General features: G+C 40.9%; 1 protein-coding gene across 2 annotated transcripts in view; it reads right to left on the reverse strand.

The window, feature by feature from the left end:
• foxp4 (forkhead box P4) overlaps nucleotides 1-20,403 on the reverse strand; it is a 114,004-nt gene that overhangs the window by 18,228 nt on the left and 75,373 nt on the right. Inside the window, exons 5-10 of one of the 2 annotated variants that reach the window (XM_041782601.1) lie at nucleotides 18,721-18,828; nucleotides 12,566-12,701; nucleotides 9,080-9,281; nucleotides 8,458-8,556; nucleotides 7,111-7,209; nucleotides 808-895 (exon numbers count right to left, since the gene is read on the reverse strand). In XM_041782601.1, the coding sequence (XP_041638535.1) occupies nucleotides 808-895; nucleotides 7,111-7,209; nucleotides 8,458-8,556; nucleotides 9,080-9,281; nucleotides 12,566-12,701; nucleotides 18,721-18,828 (732 nt within the window). Of the gene's footprint in view, nucleotides 1-807; nucleotides 896-7,110; nucleotides 7,210-8,457; nucleotides 8,557-9,079; nucleotides 9,282-12,565; nucleotides 12,705-18,720; nucleotides 18,829-20,403 lie in introns of both variants that reach the window. The other variant, XM_041782600.1, reaches the window with a different exon arrangement.

Consider the following 20,403-nt stretch of genomic DNA (forward strand, 5'->3'; position numbering starts at 1 on the left):
AGCGATGGCAGCTTCCCTGCCGACTGCTCCTTTTAAATTACAAGCTCCACTGCTCTCCATAAACTCTGCCCTGCTTCAGACAACTTACTGCCATTGACTGGCTCAGACAGTCGTTGCTACTTTGTTTGCGAGAAGATGAAAACAATTGCCACTTTCAGACTGGCTGCATGTTTGGCTGTGTGCATCTGCCGCGAGTCTGCTCTGGGATGTACTGTCATGGCTTTCCTACAAGGCCTGTATGTGCTGCGTGTTGGCTGCGTCTCCCTGCTGTCCCTGCCTTGTCTTTCTTCCTCAATTAATCTCCCTAAAAGTGACTCAGTTCATTAAAAGCCAAACTGGGCTGGGGGAAATTCAAAATATAAGAATTCTATACAAATGAGGGGAACTTCTCCAGAGGAATGCTAAATTGGGCTTTTACTTTGAAAAGCACAAACCAGGAGTTTGCTCATACCGCGTTTCTATTGCCTGTGACCTATTCTACTGGTGTGGAAACAGTTAGATTTTGTAATGCAGTGTTTCCCAACCATTTTTCCTTGGAGCTTAAACATGGTAAATATGGCCATTAATAATTTGTCTGTCTTTTGGAAAAGAGATGTGCACAGCTTGCAGAAAAATAGGCGAGCCCTCTCTTCTCTAGATTCTCTGTGAATGAGAGACATGGCACTCATGCAGGCAGTCTGAAAGCCTTGACTTCTTAACAGTAAACCGAAATGAAAATCATGCTGTGTTGCAACCACAATAGGCGTCTTTTGCGCCCAGCTGAAATGGGCTTAAGTGTGTGTTTATGTGTCTGTGTGTTTGACTCACCTGTATCTCCAGCTGCTGAACCACCTGCATCTGGACTCGGCACTGCGCAGTGCTGCGGTCATCTAGGGCGTGCTCATTGTTCAAGTGCCTAGAATTTATAAGAAATGCAAAAGGATCAACATTTAATCATTTTTGGGGAAAGTTTGAAAAATAAGTCTGACGATGGTTTCTAAGTTACACAGAGTCAACACAATCATCATTTAATCAACTCACAGAAACTGCATGATGAAGTAACAAAACTCTGCTCTTTCTCTTTTATTTAAGCTGAGTTATGAGCTGTATGAGTGCTGTAAAAATAAATCCTAATCTTGGGAGTTTATTTTGTCTGCTGAAGGACGCAGCAGCTGTGTTTTTGTGTGTGTATACTTCACTGGTGCTTGCTGAGCCGTGATCCAAGACAACCACCTGGATATGAGCTCATGTCTTATCGCACAAAGCCTTATCTTATGAAGACTTTCTGTGAGCTAAACTCTACTCATCTTATTAACACTTGTGCACATGTGCGTGTGCTTGTGTGTGTGTGTTTGTTTCCTCCAATGTGGGAGGACCCAGGACCTTCTGATCTTTCCCAGCCCACCCCTCCCTGTCTCCCTTCCTCCATCTCTTTCTCTTGGCTATGTCAGCTCCAAGGTTATTCACAGGTTGCCTGGTTTGTGTTTATATACAGTACATGTGTGTCCTCATGCATGTCCCACTGTGAGCTTGTGTGACTGTAGATCAGAGAGTTTTCCATTATCCTGTGGCGTTAAGTTATAATCTAAGTAATCTTGTGAAAGCCACATGTATGGATGTTACACAAGTTGATCTGTGTGAGCATGTACTGAGTGACTATTTATGTGTGTGTCTTTAGCAGAAAGCACAAAGTTAGGCAACATCAGGCCAAGACTAGAAATGAAACAAAAACAATGATGTCATGGCATGGCTAATCCAGGCAGATAGACGGCTCAACACAAGTGCACGATAATAATAACAAAAACATGATCTCACCCCTCTCTCTTTTTTTCACTCTCTCTTAAGCTCACTCTCGCTCTTCCTCTCTCCCACTTCTGTCCACTCTCATCTTCCCCCGCAACTACTCCCAAAATGCCAATGATTCACACTCATTCCAACCAAATCTGCCCCCCTACCCCCAAAAAACCCTCCCCTCTCTCTAAAGTCAGGCCATAAACAGTAGCAGGATTTTTTTCAGGATGTGTCCCGACAATGAGGCTCTGTTTACTCCTCAGAGTGCTGGCAGACAAGGCTTTAACCCACATTACAACCAGTTCCTTCGACCACAGCCAGAGTATTATACCAGAAGATGGAGGGAGAGGGAGGGAAGAAGGGGAGGTGGGCATAGAGGAGAAGAAAGGCCTGAAATAGTGGAGTGTCTCCCTCCTCTGTTCTTCTGTGCTACCCTTTTCCCCTCCTGGGGCGATGACTAAGGCTAGCTGGAAGCTAACGCACTCTCGGACTGACAGCGATGTCTGTCACTGCCTTTATTTTTTTTCATCTGCCTCCCTCTCTTACACACAAACACTCTTTCACTCTATCTCTCTCCCTCTCCTTCCATCTGCCCCGGGGCTACGTGAAATGAGACACCAAACAACAGCTTTCCTCTCCAAACTTTCCCAGCCTGCCTGCGCGCTTTGATCTGACTGTCCGATGCCATCACAATCACCACACACATTTTTTTATTATTATATTGTGTGTGTGTATATTTCATCACCCGGGCTTATTAATATCCCCGCTGTTCAAACAGCTAAGAGTTCCACATAGATAATGAGAGTGTGAGTTTGTTTAGGGCTTCATTAGAGGCTTGTGAAGCCTTCGTTAGCAGCCATAGTGCCGATGGGGAAGTCCACTTCAATGTGTCTGTGGGTGTGTGTTTGTTAAAGTGTGTGTCTGTGAGTAAAGGAGGAGGAGGTGGCAAAATGTCAAGGCCAAGCGACTGCAACAGCACACCCGAATGACTCCAAAACCAGCAAACATTGTGATAGATTCAGAGTGGGAATGAGTGAGTGAGACTCTTTTTCAACAAGAAGACATGCATGTGGATGAACCAATTTAAAATCTACTAAAACAACAATTTAATCTGCATGGCCCTTTAGAGAAAACATAAACACTAGCAGAAGTGAAGAGAAGAAATTGTATGTTTGTCTGTATTCAAGCAAGATGTAAATAAATAAATAAATAAGAAGAATGCATATTATATAAATAATCAGGGTTGTTTTGATTCCGAAACCGATACATCCGATACTGCTTAAAATGCAGGTTTTGGTATTGGCGGGTACACAAGTTTACGCAGCGATCCAATACCCTTTTGTTTAGCTTTTTATTTTGCATGTTTAGCCAGGCTAAATGTTAGCGTTATAAACTGGAAATCAATTCATCTTCGCTGCCGGAAAGCACTGCATGCATGAGCTACCGTTTTTAGAGTACGGCTGTCACTTTTTATTCCAAATTCGAACATTCATTTGAACCTAAGGGTAAAAGTTCATATTCGAACTGAAATGAGACATTCGAAGTCAAAATACACCCTCTATCAGTGCATCATGCAGTCTAAAGTAGTTTGCCATTCGACCCAGCAGAGGGCGCCCTCAGAGAAACTTGTCCATTTTATGCCCTCTTGACCTCCGTTAAGACTCTATTTGCTATTTGCAGTGAAGAACAACGACCCACTGCAGCAGCAAAGAATGGTGACTGTGTACATGACAAAAAGTGACACAGTTTTTAAAAAGTTTAATATAATTTCTGGAAAATAAATCCTTGCCTCTTACTTGTTTTCCTGTTGAAGCTAGCTGTTGTGCCTTCCCATTGGCGCTGTTGATGCTCGTGTGACTTTTGTGGACTTTAATGATTGAATCCACACCAGTAAACCTGATATTGAATGTACTTTTATCCATTTTAATCAACATACAATCATTTATTACCACTAGCTGGAATGCTACCTTTTGGGAATGTCTGTCAGCCAGTTGCAGGCTGTTCCGTAATCAGGTCATGCCATCCAGATTGAGCATAATAGAGAGAGATAGAGAAAGCCTGTGATGCAACCTCCTGTATTACTGTTATTTTAATAACTAGGAGTAAAACTCAATAATCAGCAGAAAAACAACTTCAGGGTCAAAGAGATGCTGTGCATTATAATTCTATTTGTTGAGCCATGTTCAGAATCAAACATAGGTCTAAAATAATTTGCTAGTCTGCACAGTCTGTCCAGAAAGTTCACACTGGTATTGGACTAGAACTCCTGACAGCCGATAACCAACACCTTGCTATCGAAATCATATCGGGAAGGAAACAACGGTATTGGAACATCCCTATAAATAATGTATAATCATAAAAACAAGAATGCATATTCTTTATAGGCCTTACAAGGTTAAGTTATATGAATAAATCAACAAAAATACATAAGTTAGCAATGAGATAAACACTGAATTAAACAGTGTGTAGGCTGGCAGACAGAAATCAGTCAGACCAAATATGCAAGTTTGAAATGATGGATTTTTTTGAGTCAGGATTTGAAAACGGAGAGAGTTTATGTTACAGATGATGGGTGGGAGAGAGCAGAGTGGCCAAAGGCTCTAGATGCCATGGTAGCCAAGTGAGCTGGTAGGACAGTGAGGTGGATAGAGGAAGAGGACCTTAGAGTGCAGGAGGTCAGAAAGGTACAGAGGGTGAGGTTATGGGTAGCCTTGAAGGCAAAAAAAGTACAATTTTCAAGTCACATGCACAGTTGATAAAAGAGAGGAAAGTTGTAAAGAGGAGCACACAGAGTTCTGAGAACATTTTCACACATGTTGAGTTGAAGCCTGCACCTGTGGGTTTGTGCATGTGTGCATGCAAGTGCCTCTGGGCAAATGTGATGTAAGCTGCTGTAACAGATTTCTGAGGTAATACAGTACATGACTGACACATTACATTTAAAATGAACTGTAGTATCACTGTACTCTGTCTTATTGAATCTGCAAGAAATGTATTTCTCAGTAATAGATGGTTTGAAGAGAGTGAAGGGTGTGACAGATATTTTGCACATAACTATGCTGGTAACACTGGGAAGATTTTGCTAAACACCATGTACGATTAGAAATGGAGATCGTTTTTATTGATATTGATACCCTATAGCTACTTCTCATCATCTGAGTCCTTATCAATACCACTATTGATACTTTTCTATTGTTTGGAAGGAAGACAAAATGATGACAATACATTTACAACAGAAGTAATATACACTTAAAGGAGCTTAAGTTATACATTTAAAAAGTTAAGCTTGAATCTCTTTTATCTTTTTTTTATATCCCTGAAATACACATTCCTTAAATGAGGAAAATAAATGAGATCAGCTGATCTCACGCAAGTCCTCATCAGCTGACACCCAGCTGATTTGCCCTAAGCACGCTATTGGCTAATCACACTCATGCTGCTATATCTAAACTGCTCTAGCCTGGCTATGCCATTATGCCAAGCCACTTTTACAACCATCTACTTCCCCAGCTCCTCCTTTATTCTGTTTCTGACTAGGGCTGAACGATGTGCAAATATAACCGAATTGCCAGTTTCTCCCCCAATATTGCGATTGCGTTTGAATATGAGATTATTATTAGGTTCTTCATCTTATATATTTTTCAATGAATTCAAGCAATAAATCATTCTGTGTAATAACCTACGTGCATTCAGGAACACTCATCATAAATCAAACAATTTTAATGCAAAATAGATATACAGTTTTATTTGGCGGAGAGGGCTCTGCTCAGAAGAAGCTCTCTGGGTTGGGCAAGCAAATACATTTATGACAATGTATATTGAAAACAATGAAATTATTTCAGAGGCAATGAATCCATAGTATCATTAATAACTGGTATCAACTGGCTATCAGCTGATCGTGGCTGGAGGTATGACTTCGTGAACTAATGCTAGTCATCAGTATTAGATGGAATGAACTAGGGCTGAATGATTAAAAAAAATATCTAGTTGCAGTTATTTTGCTCGTTTGCAAATTTGTCATCAATTGCTTTATTGAAGGGCATTATCATTTTTATGTCACTTGTTTTGATAAAGAAAAACATACATAAAATGCAAAAAGGAGGATTCTTGTAAACTATTAAAACAATCACACTAGAATGTTTCCATAATGTGGATAAAATCTCTGCTGCTGCAAAAAATGAGTTTATCAAACTGGCATTTTGACACATTTCAAGTTAAAGAAACACTGCAACTTCTGCGATTTGTAATCTGTGATTAATTGCCCAACCCTACTTCTGACTTAATTTCATTCTGTTGTCATTGATGCCTGCTCTGCTCTGGGCTTTTTCTGCATCTCTCCCTGCCTCAAGCTTTCCTCTTAGGTACAGGAAAGGCACGAGCATGTGCTGTTTGACTTCCTGCTTTATTCTTTACATGTAAGCTGGTGGAAGGGCAGGGGGAGCACAGGACAGCCACACCACCAAATATAAATAACAGTAATCAGTGCAAATTAATAACTGCTAATAGAGGAAAATATTTGGAACCACAAATCGTGTTTCTTGACAAAGTGGTCCTGACTGAACTGTATTTGTTTAAGATTCTGTCAAAATCTATTTGAGAATCAATCAATTCTTTTTTGGATGCATCGCATGTAACTGTCTTTCAGCTCACAAAGTCCACTGATCAACTTTAATTCTTCCAATTCCACCATAGACTCCAACAGTAGATTACTATTCTTAATCAATGGGACTTGCTACAAAGTTTGGGAACATTTTCAGCACTGATCTGAGTAGATGAAGTAGAAAATTGTCCTGTGGCAGCTAGGGCCAGTGATATGATGCCTGCTATGCCCAGCACAGCGTTTAAGGTACATGTACAATGCTGATGTGTTTTGAGCTTGTGCCCCCCAGCAAGAACTGATGCATGTTTTTACATCTGTGATATCATAAAATGACGTCATGTAAAGAGCCTATCAGACTCAATAGCAATATTGATAAGCTGAAATATTACAGATTTGTGGGTTTTTGAAAATACAGAACCGGGTCTTTATGGTCCCAGATTTTGATCTCCATCCCTATGTGTGATGTTTAAAAAAATAAAGGCAGATGTCTCTTTCTTCAAGGAAAATATAAACACACCCATCAGCCACTGAAAGTTGTGTAAATGGAAAACAGACACTCATCAGGGGTCCTGGTCAAAACAAAATCTCTGCCACATTGTCTGCAGTATGAAATACAAAAACTGCAGGTAAATGTTGTCATAAGCAATCCTCCTAAAACTCAGTTAGTGTATGTGGTGTGTTTTTTCCATCTGGAAACCCAGCACATCCTACATCATATTTTTGACTGGTTGTTAACTTACTTGATGAACTGTCCCATGTCCTCACACAGTGCTTCACAGCCAGGCCACTTGCACTCTCCATGGCCATAGAGAGGATGGGAGCCGGCGTGCTCCTCGTGACTGTGGGAAGGAAAAACACACAAAAGAAAGACTGTAAAAGTGTTGTTACATACTTAAAAAATACAGCAAATAAAAGCAGTTACTTTTCCAGAATAAGAGGCAGGGATTTAATAAGCCATGCTCTCACACTCAAACACTCACAGAAAACTAAATGCAGCAGCAGAAGCATCACTACAGCCATCTGAGTCTGGTTAGCAGTCATTAGTTTGTTCAGTTCAAGAAGCCAAGTGCAAAGAGAGGAGGATAGAGCAGAGTGGGGTCAGTTACAGAAGCCAGGCAAATAAGGGAATCCTTCCAGCAACCTCAGAGGCTCATTTTCCGAGTCCATGACCTGTCTCTCTGTCCTTGCTGTATGCGTTGTGCATGCATGTGTGTGTAAGTGTTGGTGTGTGTTCTTACGTTTCAGGAGTTGACACGGAGTCGGCAAAGGACCAACCAGCCATGACTGATTGGCGGCGGCTGCCGTCATGTGCTGGTTGTTCTTTTGTGGTGAGCTTGTGTGTTTGTGCATGCACGTGTTTTTCTGTGTGGGTTTTTGTTCATATTTATTAGTGTGCATGGTTGTGTATTTGTGTGTGTGTGGTGATGAAAATCTGGGCCAGGTCTGGTTTGGGCCCAGGGTGAAATAACTGTGTTTGTGCATGTGTGTATGTATGTGTGTGTGGCAGGTCCAGTAGCAGATGTGGTTTAGACCTGGACCGTCGCCTGCGACTGCTGTCTCCAAATATATTTACATGACTGTGAATGTGTGCATGTGTGTGCCGGGATGGGGATTCTCCCAAATCAACATCAGAAGGTTGTCTAACAAAAACCATTTGTCTCACAGATGGAAACATCTCTCTCTCTCTCCGGCCTTGCTTTCTCTCCTCTTCCTGATCATATGTGCTGGCTGAGGCTGGAGCGTGTGCGTGTCTGCACGTGTGTATGGCGTGTGTATGTGTGCAAGTTGGCTGTGGTTGAGTCAACTCAGAAGCAGCTCAGACAGCAGACATGACAAACTGCTGGCAACCACATTCTCCTCCACATCAGCCATGCATTAGCGTAGCAGGCTAACGTACTAACACTAACGCCAAAGACAACTCTGCCGGGACACAGTAGCACTGTGGCTTACATATGAGAGTGTGACATCCAGTAATAAGGCTGGATCAAGCAGGGAATCAGTGATAAAGGAATCTGCAGACCAACATCCAAGCTATCTTTCTCTTGCTCCTTCACATGTGTATGTTTGAGTGTGTATGTGCTACTCACTGGCTGCTGGGGGGTTGACTGCCTTTGGAGTAAAGGGGGACATGGTCCTCTCCGCTGTCTGCCTTGGTGAAGGAGGATATCCACTCAAACAGTCGGGCTCTTAAAGATGGAGACAAGCCCATGAGCGGCCATGGCACAACAGCCATGGGACAACAACAAAGCCCCAAAACGTGTAGAGCAAATACTCCCCACATGCATCTCGGATTCGTCAGCACAGTAACACAGAAATGTATCTCAGCAAGAGATTTCGACCAAAAACTAAAGCCTTGTTCTACCACATAACCTGCATCCTCCATCCTTTCCCTTGTATCCTCTCCTCTTTTCTATACTATACTGGCATGTGGTTCACAGCATACCGACAGAACATACTGAACCCAACACACCTCCTATCAAATGAGCTGAGAGACGTTTACACCCTAGTGATGTGTGATATGCTGCAAGTGCATGTTTTGTACCCATGTTTACGTGAGTAGTTATGGAAGAACAGCTAAAAGTTAAAAAGCCTGAAGATAATGTAGCGATAGTGTGTGAGTAATAGAGGGACTACAGGTCACATAGTGGACACACTCACCACCTAAATGTGGATAACTAAAAGTCACGGACATACAGTATGTCACTGTACCTGTCTCTCTTTGGGGTGTGGCTCTGTCCGTTTGCCAGGCTGTGCAGTGGGATGTGAGCACTGGCAGCTTTGGGGAAGGCTGAGGTAGAGTTGGAGCTGTTGGTGCTCAAGTCCAGGCCCTCGGCCTGTTTGAGGGCCTCCTCACTGCTTGGGACCCCTGACACCTCCTTCCACAGCTGTTGGAGGTCTGACGGACACATCGCTGAAGAGAAATAACAGACTCAATTAATTAAGCAGTAAATGTAATTGATTGATTGATTTCACATTTGATCAAGTATTATTGTAGTAGAGTGAGTTAACTTAGGATAAATTAAAGAAAACTACAAAAAAATATGGCTAATAAAAAACAAAAACAGTATGTAAAATATGACACAACCAGACAAATGCAAATAATCTGACATCACAGAAAGCTGTATCATGTTAACATTGACAGAAAACATAAATGCAATGATTGCAGTTTTCTGTGAAAGATTCATGGTGTGAAACAGGTCACATTAAACAGTTCAGTTTTTTTTCATTGATTTAGCATTTTACAGATATCTACTAAAGCTTAACTAACATCTTATCCTTCCTGGCAACTGCCATTGTCCATCATCCCCACCGCTCCAATCATTCCTGTTTATCCAAACTGAGTGGGTGCAAACTTTCAGTCCTTTCAAGTTGCAGCTTTGTTACTTCTGCTCCGATTTCACAGCTAAAGCAATGCCTAAAATGCCACAGCCTTCTCCAATGGATCTCACCAAGCATGTGCACAGGCACACTCGCATGCAGCCGCACACATCTGCACATTAATACACGCACACATAGAGCTCGCAGCAATCCAAATATTATGTCTGCTTTGTCTGCATTCTTCTGCAGCCCCGCCAAAACAAAAGTTCTCACTCTGGAAGAATGAGGTGGTGTGAGCGTAGCTTTCTGTGCGTGCGTGTGTTTATTATACGTGTAAACCAGACCAGTCTGCGGACACACCGCAGAGTGAAAGTGTGAAACATTTCAGGGATTGATAGATCTGGTGTTCCCCCATTTGGACTTATCTGCCTGGCTCATAAAAAACGTTTATAGTAAAACAGAGGAAGAAGTTGCTACTTTAAAGAAATGAAAAGATTCAGAATCCTGGTAAAAATGATGTTTTCTTATGTGCGATTAGCAAAAAAAAAAAAAAAAAAAGAAAGTTGTAAGAAGCCAAGGGCAGAACAGATTTGTAAACAAAAAATGTCCTGATATTGTGTGCATTTGGGTGAAAATAAACACAGGCTGTTCCAAAAACTTTCTCCAGTTATTGTTGACAGATGAAAAGTGTTTGAGAGGACAAGAGTGTTTTTGGGAGCAAATAGTTTCTAAACATTTTAAACACACTCACACAAACATCTGGCCACTGTGGCTGGATTGATTTCACATTTCAGTGTCTGCAAAATTTAAAAAATCAAATGAAGGGGTTTTATGATAGAGTTATAAGGACATTGTATAGTCTTGAATAAATTCATTAATAGATAATGTTGCAAAATCTTGAGAGTAAAGTCATAATATTAGTCAAACAAAGTTGTGATATAAGGAAAGGCCTCAGACTGTTATCTTCTTCAACACAGACTCAGCTTTTTGCAGTCTTATCAGAGTCCAGATTCTTAAGACCGATTCTTTGACGCCGATGTGCCCAAAGATTTACCTTTAAAGATTCGAGAAAGTTATATTCAGTCCCAACTTAACAAAATGCTCTACCTTTCTCATCTTGGGGCAGATGGCTTCCTGAACTTCTGATATTCATCTTCATATTGACATACATGCAAACAACTACCTAACCTCACATCTTTATTGTCTTAGTACTAAGCCATCAGTGCTGAAATTGAAAAACTTTCTCAGCATCAAATTACAACACTATGATAACTTTGAAACTTGTATTAAATAAAATTACAACCATATTCTTATATTAAGTTTTTATTCTCAGAAAATTGTGAATTTATTCTTGCAATTTTTCTACTTTTTCACATAAAACCACACTTTTGTCCTGTAATATTACAACTTCAATTTTACAGTGTTAAGACTTTAGCCATGTATGATTCAATGACTGCCATAATTAAATTTTTTCTGAAAACTTGAGGGTGTTTTTTTTAACAGAAAAACCCCAAATCTTATAAGTGTGATTGATGAGAGTGAGGAACTAACTAGAACAGTTAACCCTGCAACTCTTTATGCTTAGTCTTAATTTCTCTGCTATGAATTTAGGAGGTTATGCAGTCATGAGGCTCAAACAAAAGCTAAAGCTGGACCCTCATGTCGGCCCCCACCCACCAACCAAACTACTAACCGGACACAACTGCCCTTTGAGGCGGGGCATTAGTGTGTGCAGTTGTGTGGAGGTGCGGGTGTTTATGCTTGTGTGTTTGTGTGGCATGGCTGGTCAGAGGAATGCTCTTGCTCACGCCTGGCTGAGCCGTCACAATGGAGCGGCTCTTTCACACTGCAGGGAAATTCCACTCTGATACAGAGGGAGAGAAAAAGGAGATGCTAAAGCTAAAAGTTTGTATCCATATGAAAAATTAGCTCCTTTTTTTGGAAGGTGCGACCTTTGTCTTTTATCAGGATTTGATTTGTATCTTTCTTCTCACTGTCTGAAAACTAGAAATTCCACTTGTCCTTGTTGGACATACACAAGCACACAAACGCCCATCCCTGAGGCACTTAAACAAACACAAGCACAAACCTCACCTAAATCTCTGCCTAACTCTTTGGTGGCATTTTAAGCTTATTAAAAATTAAGTTTTCCAGGATCTTAAAGGATTTGGTTGACTTAAACTTTGTTTTTATGTCAGATTACAAAGTGAAAATAGAAATTTGTGTTGTTTTGTGTGGTAGATTTTGTGACTGCATGTGACTGTGGATAAGAGAAAGGGAGAGATCAGATGGACAGAAGGAAGGAAACTGCTCTGTTTGGTCAACGCAGTCAGCGCTTTAGCAATGTTACAGCCACTTTAGAGCCTCTAAAGCACTCTGTATGTGTGTGGTGTGTGTAAGTGCGAGTTAAAGAGTACAGAAGGAAAACACGCCCCTATACACACATGTTCACCAAGGGCGGGCCAGTAAACAGTCAACTTTTATCGTTTTAGAACCGTGCTGACAAAATGAAGGCACTGTAGGAGGGGTTACATATAGGAACGAAAAAATACAGCGGGCACAGCAGCAGCAAAGTGATGATGTTGTATCTGGATCATCTCAAGAACACACACATGCATGCATACACACACACGTCAAAGCAGGGGGGCTTAGTGGCATATTTTACCTATTATCCAAATGAGTACCTTCCACAAAACTACCAATCAGGTTTCCTTTTATCTTTTATAGGCTGATTAACTTAACAGGCTTCACATGCAGCTCTTGGTCCATGCCTGTATATGTGTGTGCATGTGTTTGTTAGGATGTGTCTACCAGAGTGACTGGTGTACTGTTAGGATGGTGTCTATGAATGTACGAATAGCATGCGTTGGTGCGTACCTTGCTGCAGAGACTGCATGGTGGCGGTGGGCTGCAGGGGGACCAGGCCTTGTCTCTGTAGGTTAAGGATGTGCTGCTGCTGGAGCTGCTGCATCTGGATCAGCTGCTGCTGGAAGGCCAACTGCTTACTGCCTAACTGCTGAAACACAAGACAAAGAGGAAAAAAGGTTCAAGTCACTTGGTACTTAAATGTTAATTAGTTTGACTTCTTTAGCCATTTTTCAAATATAGCTAATTTTAAACTGAGGCAAAAAATTAGCAAAGACTGCAAGGGTTTAAAAAGATGACAAAAATGACAGCAAAAATCCAAGTTAGTAAAAATTGTCAAACAGCTTACAAATACTAAACAAGGCCTGGGAATGAGAGCTTGCTGTGTTAAACCACAAAAAACATAAAATTTACTTCTGATTTACTTATATTTTTGTGCCATATTTTAAAGCCATCTTTTCCCCTTGCTTTTATGCAATGATTAAAATAGAGTTGATTCCATGAGTTAATTGCATTAAATAAGGCTCATAAATAGAGCATTATTTTTTTTAATTCCCATTCATGGCATGCTTAATTATTCCTTTCAGCACACTTTAGTAAAGCCACTGCAGTGTCTCCTTGCAGCCACAGTGATGTAAAATAAGCCCATTACTGCTCCTTCATGTCTCATTTCACTGCAAAAAACTCACAGACAGCTCAGTGGACAAGTCAAAACTCGTCTGTACCTCGTGTAATCAAACACTTATCTATCAACTGTTCCTCTATTTCCTTTTCAATCCATAACTAGTTCCTTTTTCAGTGGTTAAAATTATGTCATAATCTTGAATTTACCTTAAAAAGCAGGTCTGAATACAACCAGGAAGTCAGTAATCTTAGTTGGAGACAGTGACAAACACTGTTTTAAATATAAAATAGTGCCATTTTAAAACGTGATAAAAGGGTCTGATAAAATGGATTAACTACAGAAACTCTGAGCTAAATTGCAATAAAATTCATAATATTTTGACAGGCCTAATAAAAACTGTTCTGCTAATCATACAATTTCACTTAAGAGTGTCAACAATCACAAGGCTAAAGAAAGGTACCACCACATAAAATAGATAAAGGAGGATGCAAAGGTTAATTGTCTTCTCCAAAGCTACATTGAAAGCTATGAGGCCTGTTTAGAGAGCTCTGTGATCCTATAAATAAAGTAAAGCCTGACAATGAGGCCTGAGGACCTGAGGATGCAGAGAAAGAGTGAAGGGAATGAGGGAGAGATTAAGGTAGAGTGGGAAAGACTACATGGCGCGTGTTGATAATGTCAGCATGTGTTACGGTGATAAATGTCCCCTTTCCTGCTCCCCCAGTCTGGGGCAGACCTGGCCTGTGTTTCGCTGTTTGAAGTCCCCCCAGACCGACCCCTTAGAGAGAGAGAGAAAGAGAGAGAGAAAGAGACAGACTTTATCTCTCACAGATAACTAAGGGGGAGAGGAAAAATAAATAAATACAACTTGAGGAACTGCTCATTGTGTGCGTGAGAGTGTGTGTGAGGGAGAGTGGCAGCCTGGAACTCTTTGAACAGAGAGGATCTCACAGGAAGGGCAGAGAGGTCACTTCCTTTCAGACTTGGTGCCTGGAGAGACGAAGCGGGATGGCGGTGTGTTTGTGTGTGGGAGGGTGCTGCTAGGGAGGTGTGGAGAGGAGTCAGCACCAAGGTTCTAATAGTTTTGGATTTCTCATTAGTTTAATTTTTATTTAATTTGTACCTATTGTTTTATTTATTTATTTATTTAATGTTTATTTGTATAGGGACAAATATGAAGTAAGTAAACCGTTGCCACACACTACAGCATTTGTAGCCTGAGATAATTTGCAATGCCCGTCCCTAGCTAGGCTTTTAAAAAACATACAATTCCCAAATACACAAAAGCAGTCACAACATTAAAACATTAAACTTAAGTTTAGTTTTAATTAGTTTTTACTGCTTTTAGTTTAGTTTGGTTTTTCTTCTGTGAAAATGCTTTGTTTTAGTTTAGTTTTTCTAAGTTTGAGGGTTTTAGTTTTTTCGGCAGTGTCGGATACCTGCAAGGGGCAAGACCCAAAAGGTTTCTTCCCTTTTTACTGTAATTATTCAATTCCAATGTCTGTATACAACTCAAAACCTAAAATTTCCACTGTGTGAAGTTGTCTTCACTCAAATCAGGAGATTTTACTCTCTCCAGGCTTAAGTGTTTATGTCAGTGTGCTAGTGTCAAAGACTAAAACTGAGGAGATTTTGTCACAATACAGTTTCAGTTAGTTTTCGTTTTATTTGTAAAAGCTTAGTTTTTATTTAGTTTTAGTTAATCTTAGTTTTATATATTTAGTTAGTTTTAGTTAACTATAATGACCTTGGTCAGCACAACAACTGTTTTTTAAAAGATGAATAAACAGACAAAAATCATAAGTAGAAAACACTTATTTTTAGAGTGCTGTTGGGTTTAACATGCACTTTCATAGTCTTGCATGGGTCATTACCATGGTACTAATTTGACAAGGAAGTTAATGGCCAAGAAAATGTCTTAATGTCCAAAAATCAAAGTTAACAGGTTGCAAATACAGTGAAACTGCTCATCATTATATGTAAGCTCCTTTGAGGAGCTTTAAGTTTGCATCAATTTTGGGACAAGGCAGTGCCTCTCATCTTTCTGCTGTTTGTCCTGCACATGTATCTGTGGTGTTTTCTGATTAAAAAAAAAACCCATCCCACTTGATCTTAACAAATATGTCACTCATTGTAAACTCTTTGTGTGGAAAAATGTAAACAAAGGCTGTTTTGACAGCACGTAGTTCATCACGTTGACACCTAACTCACTGTAACGTTTACAAAATTACAAATGATGATAAAAAAACATATCAATCATTTCACTGACAGCCTTGTTTGCTTTTGTAGATCATATGGAGACATCTGAATTGATTTATAAGAAGTAAACATCTTGTGTAGGTCAACAGTAAGGCTGCTTTATTAAATACAATTTTACCATCCTTTCAAAATAAACACATTACAGAAATTTTAACAGCAGCATCAAGGCCTAGGAACCATGGTCTTACTTTTAGATGAATTTGATTCCATCAGTTCTCTGATTGGTTCTCAATCTGTCATTAGGCAGATCCATATTGAAAAAGCTTCAATCACAAACTTTTGTTCCTAGTCAGAGGATGACCGGACTAATCAGTGTCAATTGAGGAGAATGATGTGGTAGCTACAGGCATGGTTTAGTTGTACTTAAAGCCTGAAAACAAGCCCTGCTTGAGTTGTGGTGAAAAATGTAGTGGGTGTACAGCTAGAGCAGTAGTTTTATTAAAATCAAACAGAATTTCTTTGTTTGAAGAAGAAATAAGAACCAAACTGAACGCATTCCTTGGTGGAAAAGATGTTTATGCCGTTCTCCTGACCAGTTTTGGCAAAAGTTTAATCCAGCAACTGGCTCCACTGATAGTGAACAGTCTGCCTGTTGTGCTCCCATTATGTTATTTTCTCCCAGGGGTGGCACATGCCCACTACATCATATGCTGTGTCACTCTGATTGGCCCTGCAATAAATGTGACACACACAGTGTTCGCAAAGAGATTTTTTTGAAAGGTTCTGCCTTTCCCAAATACCATGAAGGACAGATGCCCAGATTGACGCGAAATATATTGCAGCAGTGCATGCCTCATGTACTACTAAAAATCAGTATCGGCCCTGAAAAACAATATCAACCCTAGTGTTATTGTACATCACCTAAATTCTCACATCCTGCAGGGCTAGTAAATAGTAGTTCAATATAAGGGCCATGAGTCTCCCAGAATTTTTAATTCCAGCTTTGGAAATGGCAAATAAAGTTCAGGTGCAGGTCAGGTTGTCGAGTCAGCAATCACATGCAAACACAGCTACAGTACAAGAACAAACCCAGACTGTCTAATCCTGCTTACTCCGTCTACCACCGTCGTCTCCTCCTGCACTTTTCTTTTAATCTAATTCTACAATTTGTTGGTTAAGTAGAACTATTAATGTAACAAAGTATAATCTTCTAGGCTTTGTCAAAAGGCGAGGGGTGTTGTAGGCAAAATCTGTGTCATGCTTACATACTTCGGTTCTTTGAAGTGTGCGGCCAAATTCTCATTTGTTGCAATAAATGGTTTATCATGATCACAAAGTCCTGACGAAAGCGTTTCCTCGCCTCTTGCTCTGTTCCCTTTCTCTCTTCAGCCCTCCTGCCCCCCCCCTTTTCTACGTGCCTGTCCATTTTATTTCTTACACTCCCCCTGCTGTCTCTCATTCCCTCCTGAGATATGGCTATGGTTCTTTAAAACACACATTTCTCCCCTGTGTGTGTATGTGTGCCTGTGTTCTGTTTACATTAGCTGTGGCTGAGTGGCCAAAGCTAGCGCAGTAACAGGCTGTCAATGTGATTTATGAGCACATCACACACTGTCTGAGCCTGCCAGTCACACAGACACACACACACACACACAGGCATGAAGAGGGACACTCACAGGCTGATGCGCACATACACATACTGTAGATGCACACTCACAGACTGACACACACTCGTACACAATCTCCCGTGATGGTCAGAGTCACTTCATTAAGCTGACTCCTGACCAGTCCCAAATGCACCGGCTGCACACACAAACACTGACTCAACTTCCACATACATACACTCTCTTTCAATGCATCACTTCCACGCAGACAGGAAAGTGGAGAAGAATTGCAGAGAAGAGGGAAGAAGTCAAAAAGTCACAGCCACTCAAGCAAAAGACGAGATTTTTCTGGTTTATTTGCCTGCCTTCCTCTACTGTTTTCTCTTTCTCTTCCTGTTTCCTTGTTTTCTGGGTGTGTTCAAGGCCCGCTGGAAAGTAAAGTTTGCACAAGCACTCCCTGTTATCGCCTGTTTGACCAGGAGTATACAAAAGCTGTCGCTAAAGGTGTTTTTTTCTGATTGATGGCTTGATAAAAACAAAAAAATACACAGAGACTTTAGGAATTGGCCTTAGTCATATCAGCTGCGTGAAGCTCTGTAGGGAGCCATATTCCCCTGTGTGTATGTGTTTGTGCATTGAACCATCACACATCAAGCCTCTCTGCCCTGCCTTTCTCTGCATGTGTGTGTAGCGATGTGACCAGTGTTTGCACTTGTCTTGTTGTTACAGGACAACAAACCTGAAAAGTGGGACAGCAGCGGAGAGAAGGGAGGACAGGGGGAAAAGCGATGCAGACACCCACTCAACATGCGAGTCAACCACAACTGGTTTGCTTTGGTCACGGTCGAGTTGGTTGACTGCTCTCAGCGAGGAGTTTGTGGGTTTGGAGGGAGGTTGGGGTAGGGTGGGGGGTGGTCTACCCACTGGGAGGAGTGGGGGGAATCTAGGATGTGCCTCCTCATGCGTTTATCAGAAAAGTCTCATGAGGCCCTTCTTCCAAAGCCAGGCTCCTACACGGTCCTCTGTGCACTCAGATATTTTTGTGAATGAGTGTTCATGGAACAAGAATGTCTCTATTAAACACAGACTTGCACAAATGGGTGTGACTACACTCCCATAACACCTCCTGTACACACACGTTATGAAAGTAATCTTGTCTGATCGATTAAGATCCTCTTTGTTGTGCTACGATGTGATCCCAGTTGATCCTCTTTTATCCTACTGTACCACAGCTGTGCTTAAACCTGGTACAGTGTGTGTGTTCATGCATATTTCTGTGTGTGCGGGTGTGTGAGAGATGGAAAGCGAGAGCAAGGGAGGATCTTAGTGCTGCAAGGTTAATTGACAATTAAGAGAGTGGCAGACCCCTCCTACAGAGAGATCTCACCTCAGGCTTAGAGCTGAAGGCATGCAAATGAATACTTTGGTGGTGTAGCGTACAGCTTAGCACAGCAATATTTCACTGCCTCTGTAAAGCATTCTAGCAGGAAAAAAATCCATAATTATCATCCCTTTATTTAAGAAGCTTGTAAACACAAACATGACATAGGATAAGGTAGGAAAAGGCAAAGACAGAGAAGAGGGAAAGCGAGCTTGCATATGCATCCTACATACTATACGTCCAACCCTTTATGTGATTTTTTTTCCTTTGCATGTCAACCGCTATCACTGCTTTTAAGGGCACTTGTGCACTTCAGAGTGTGCTTGAGCTAAGTGAGTGTGTACTTGGCGATGTTCACCTCTTTTGCCGCCTGCTTCCCAGCCTGCTGCTGCTGCTGCTGTTGCTGCTGCTGAGTCAGAAGCTGGAGATGCAGCTGCTCCTGCTGCTTCTTGTAATACTCCTGTAACTAAAGACAGACAAGAAGGGAGAGGGAGGGAAGGGGGACAAAAAGTATGAGGCAAGTGAGTTACAACACACTTTGTATCAACCCTTCACAATACCACAGTACGGCAACAATGGGGATCTTGAGCAGGTGCATGACTCTGCTGTAGGTGAAGGCCAGGTTTGATACTGTCTGTGTGGTGAACAAGAAAACTTGCAACAAACAAAAATAAACCTGAGAGAAACTTCCATTATGTAGCTGGATAATGTGTCAAAGTGTGCTGCACGGTGCTTGTGTGTCAAAGCTATTGTATAAGCCTGCTGTCACCTGCCAGATTTATTGATGCAGAGTGGATGCTGTACAGAAAGATGTTGCTGCGCAAAACTGGTGCATCAAATATAATGGAGAGAACAGAAACATGGTTTTGAAATTTATAAATCTCTCAAAAGATGAATGCATGTGAGAAACTGAAGTTGTGGAAAAGGTTGCTCGTACATGCTCTTTAAACACAAAGACATGCTTAAAAACACAATCACTAAAATTCATGCTAAGATATTACTTTGCAAAATACTCAGGATACTGTATTCAGAGAGCTGGCTTCTTGTGTTTGGAGTCCTTCAATCTAAAAATAGGCTGTTTGCAGACCATGTGCTGATAAGATCACAGGCCCAAGAGTATTGTTAGCAACTAGTAGGTGGTCCAGCCATTGCTATGGCATTGGCCCGGTGAATGTAAGAGAAACTCATGGTTTTGATATCCCCTCCTACAAATTTCTCACCTTCATGAGTGATTTTTAAGGAATGCATGATATTATCAACAAAATATTGCATCTGCACTTATTAGCTTTAAAAGTGAAATATCTGTATAGGACGATAAATATATTTCTGCCTATATTTACAGACAATATATCGGCCATACATATTGGCAGCATAAATCATGCATTGGCCTTACATCATGGCAAAAATGTAAGAATTGCTTTGCACATCTATTTCTTAAGGCAGGTGCGTTAGAGGGTATTTCCTACAAACAATTCAAAGGAAACTGCACACTGACCAACTTGCAAAAATGGGTATTTATTTGCAAAGTTTTGTAACGAGACCTTCATAAGGCAAACAGTTTTTTTAAATGGGCAAGATATCTTGAATAGGAAGCGGCGACACACCTTCAACCAACTTCTCACATGACACCAGATCTCAATCGGCAAATTAACAAAACAATCAACAAACATCAGCTTCACCAATGAGAGAGTAAATATGATGAAAGACTACTAAATACCTAAATTGCAACTGTTACCAAGCCTATCAGTAATAATGCTGAATAAATAAGGGGAAATAGAGTAAACTTACAAAAGAAATAGGAAAATACTACAGTAGAGCAAAAAAGGGAGGAGGGGTCAAATAAATAGTTTGTAATTCTAGACAATTCTAGAATAACTTCCAGGCTGTGTACCTACCTACTCCTCTCTGAGCTGACTCAACCTCTCTTTGCATAGGAGACACATTTGTGGGTTTTTACAATACCAAAAGGTGCATATGTGTCAATATCGGTACTGGTACTGGCTAAAACATGTTTGGAAACATATTAGATTTTGTCAAAAAT

The sequence above is a fragment of the Cheilinus undulatus genome, linkage group 3 (assembly GCF_018320785.1).
Source record: "Cheilinus undulatus linkage group 3, ASM1832078v1, whole genome shotgun sequence".
NCBI lineage: Eukaryota > Metazoa > Chordata > Actinopteri > Labriformes > Labridae > Cheilinus > Cheilinus undulatus.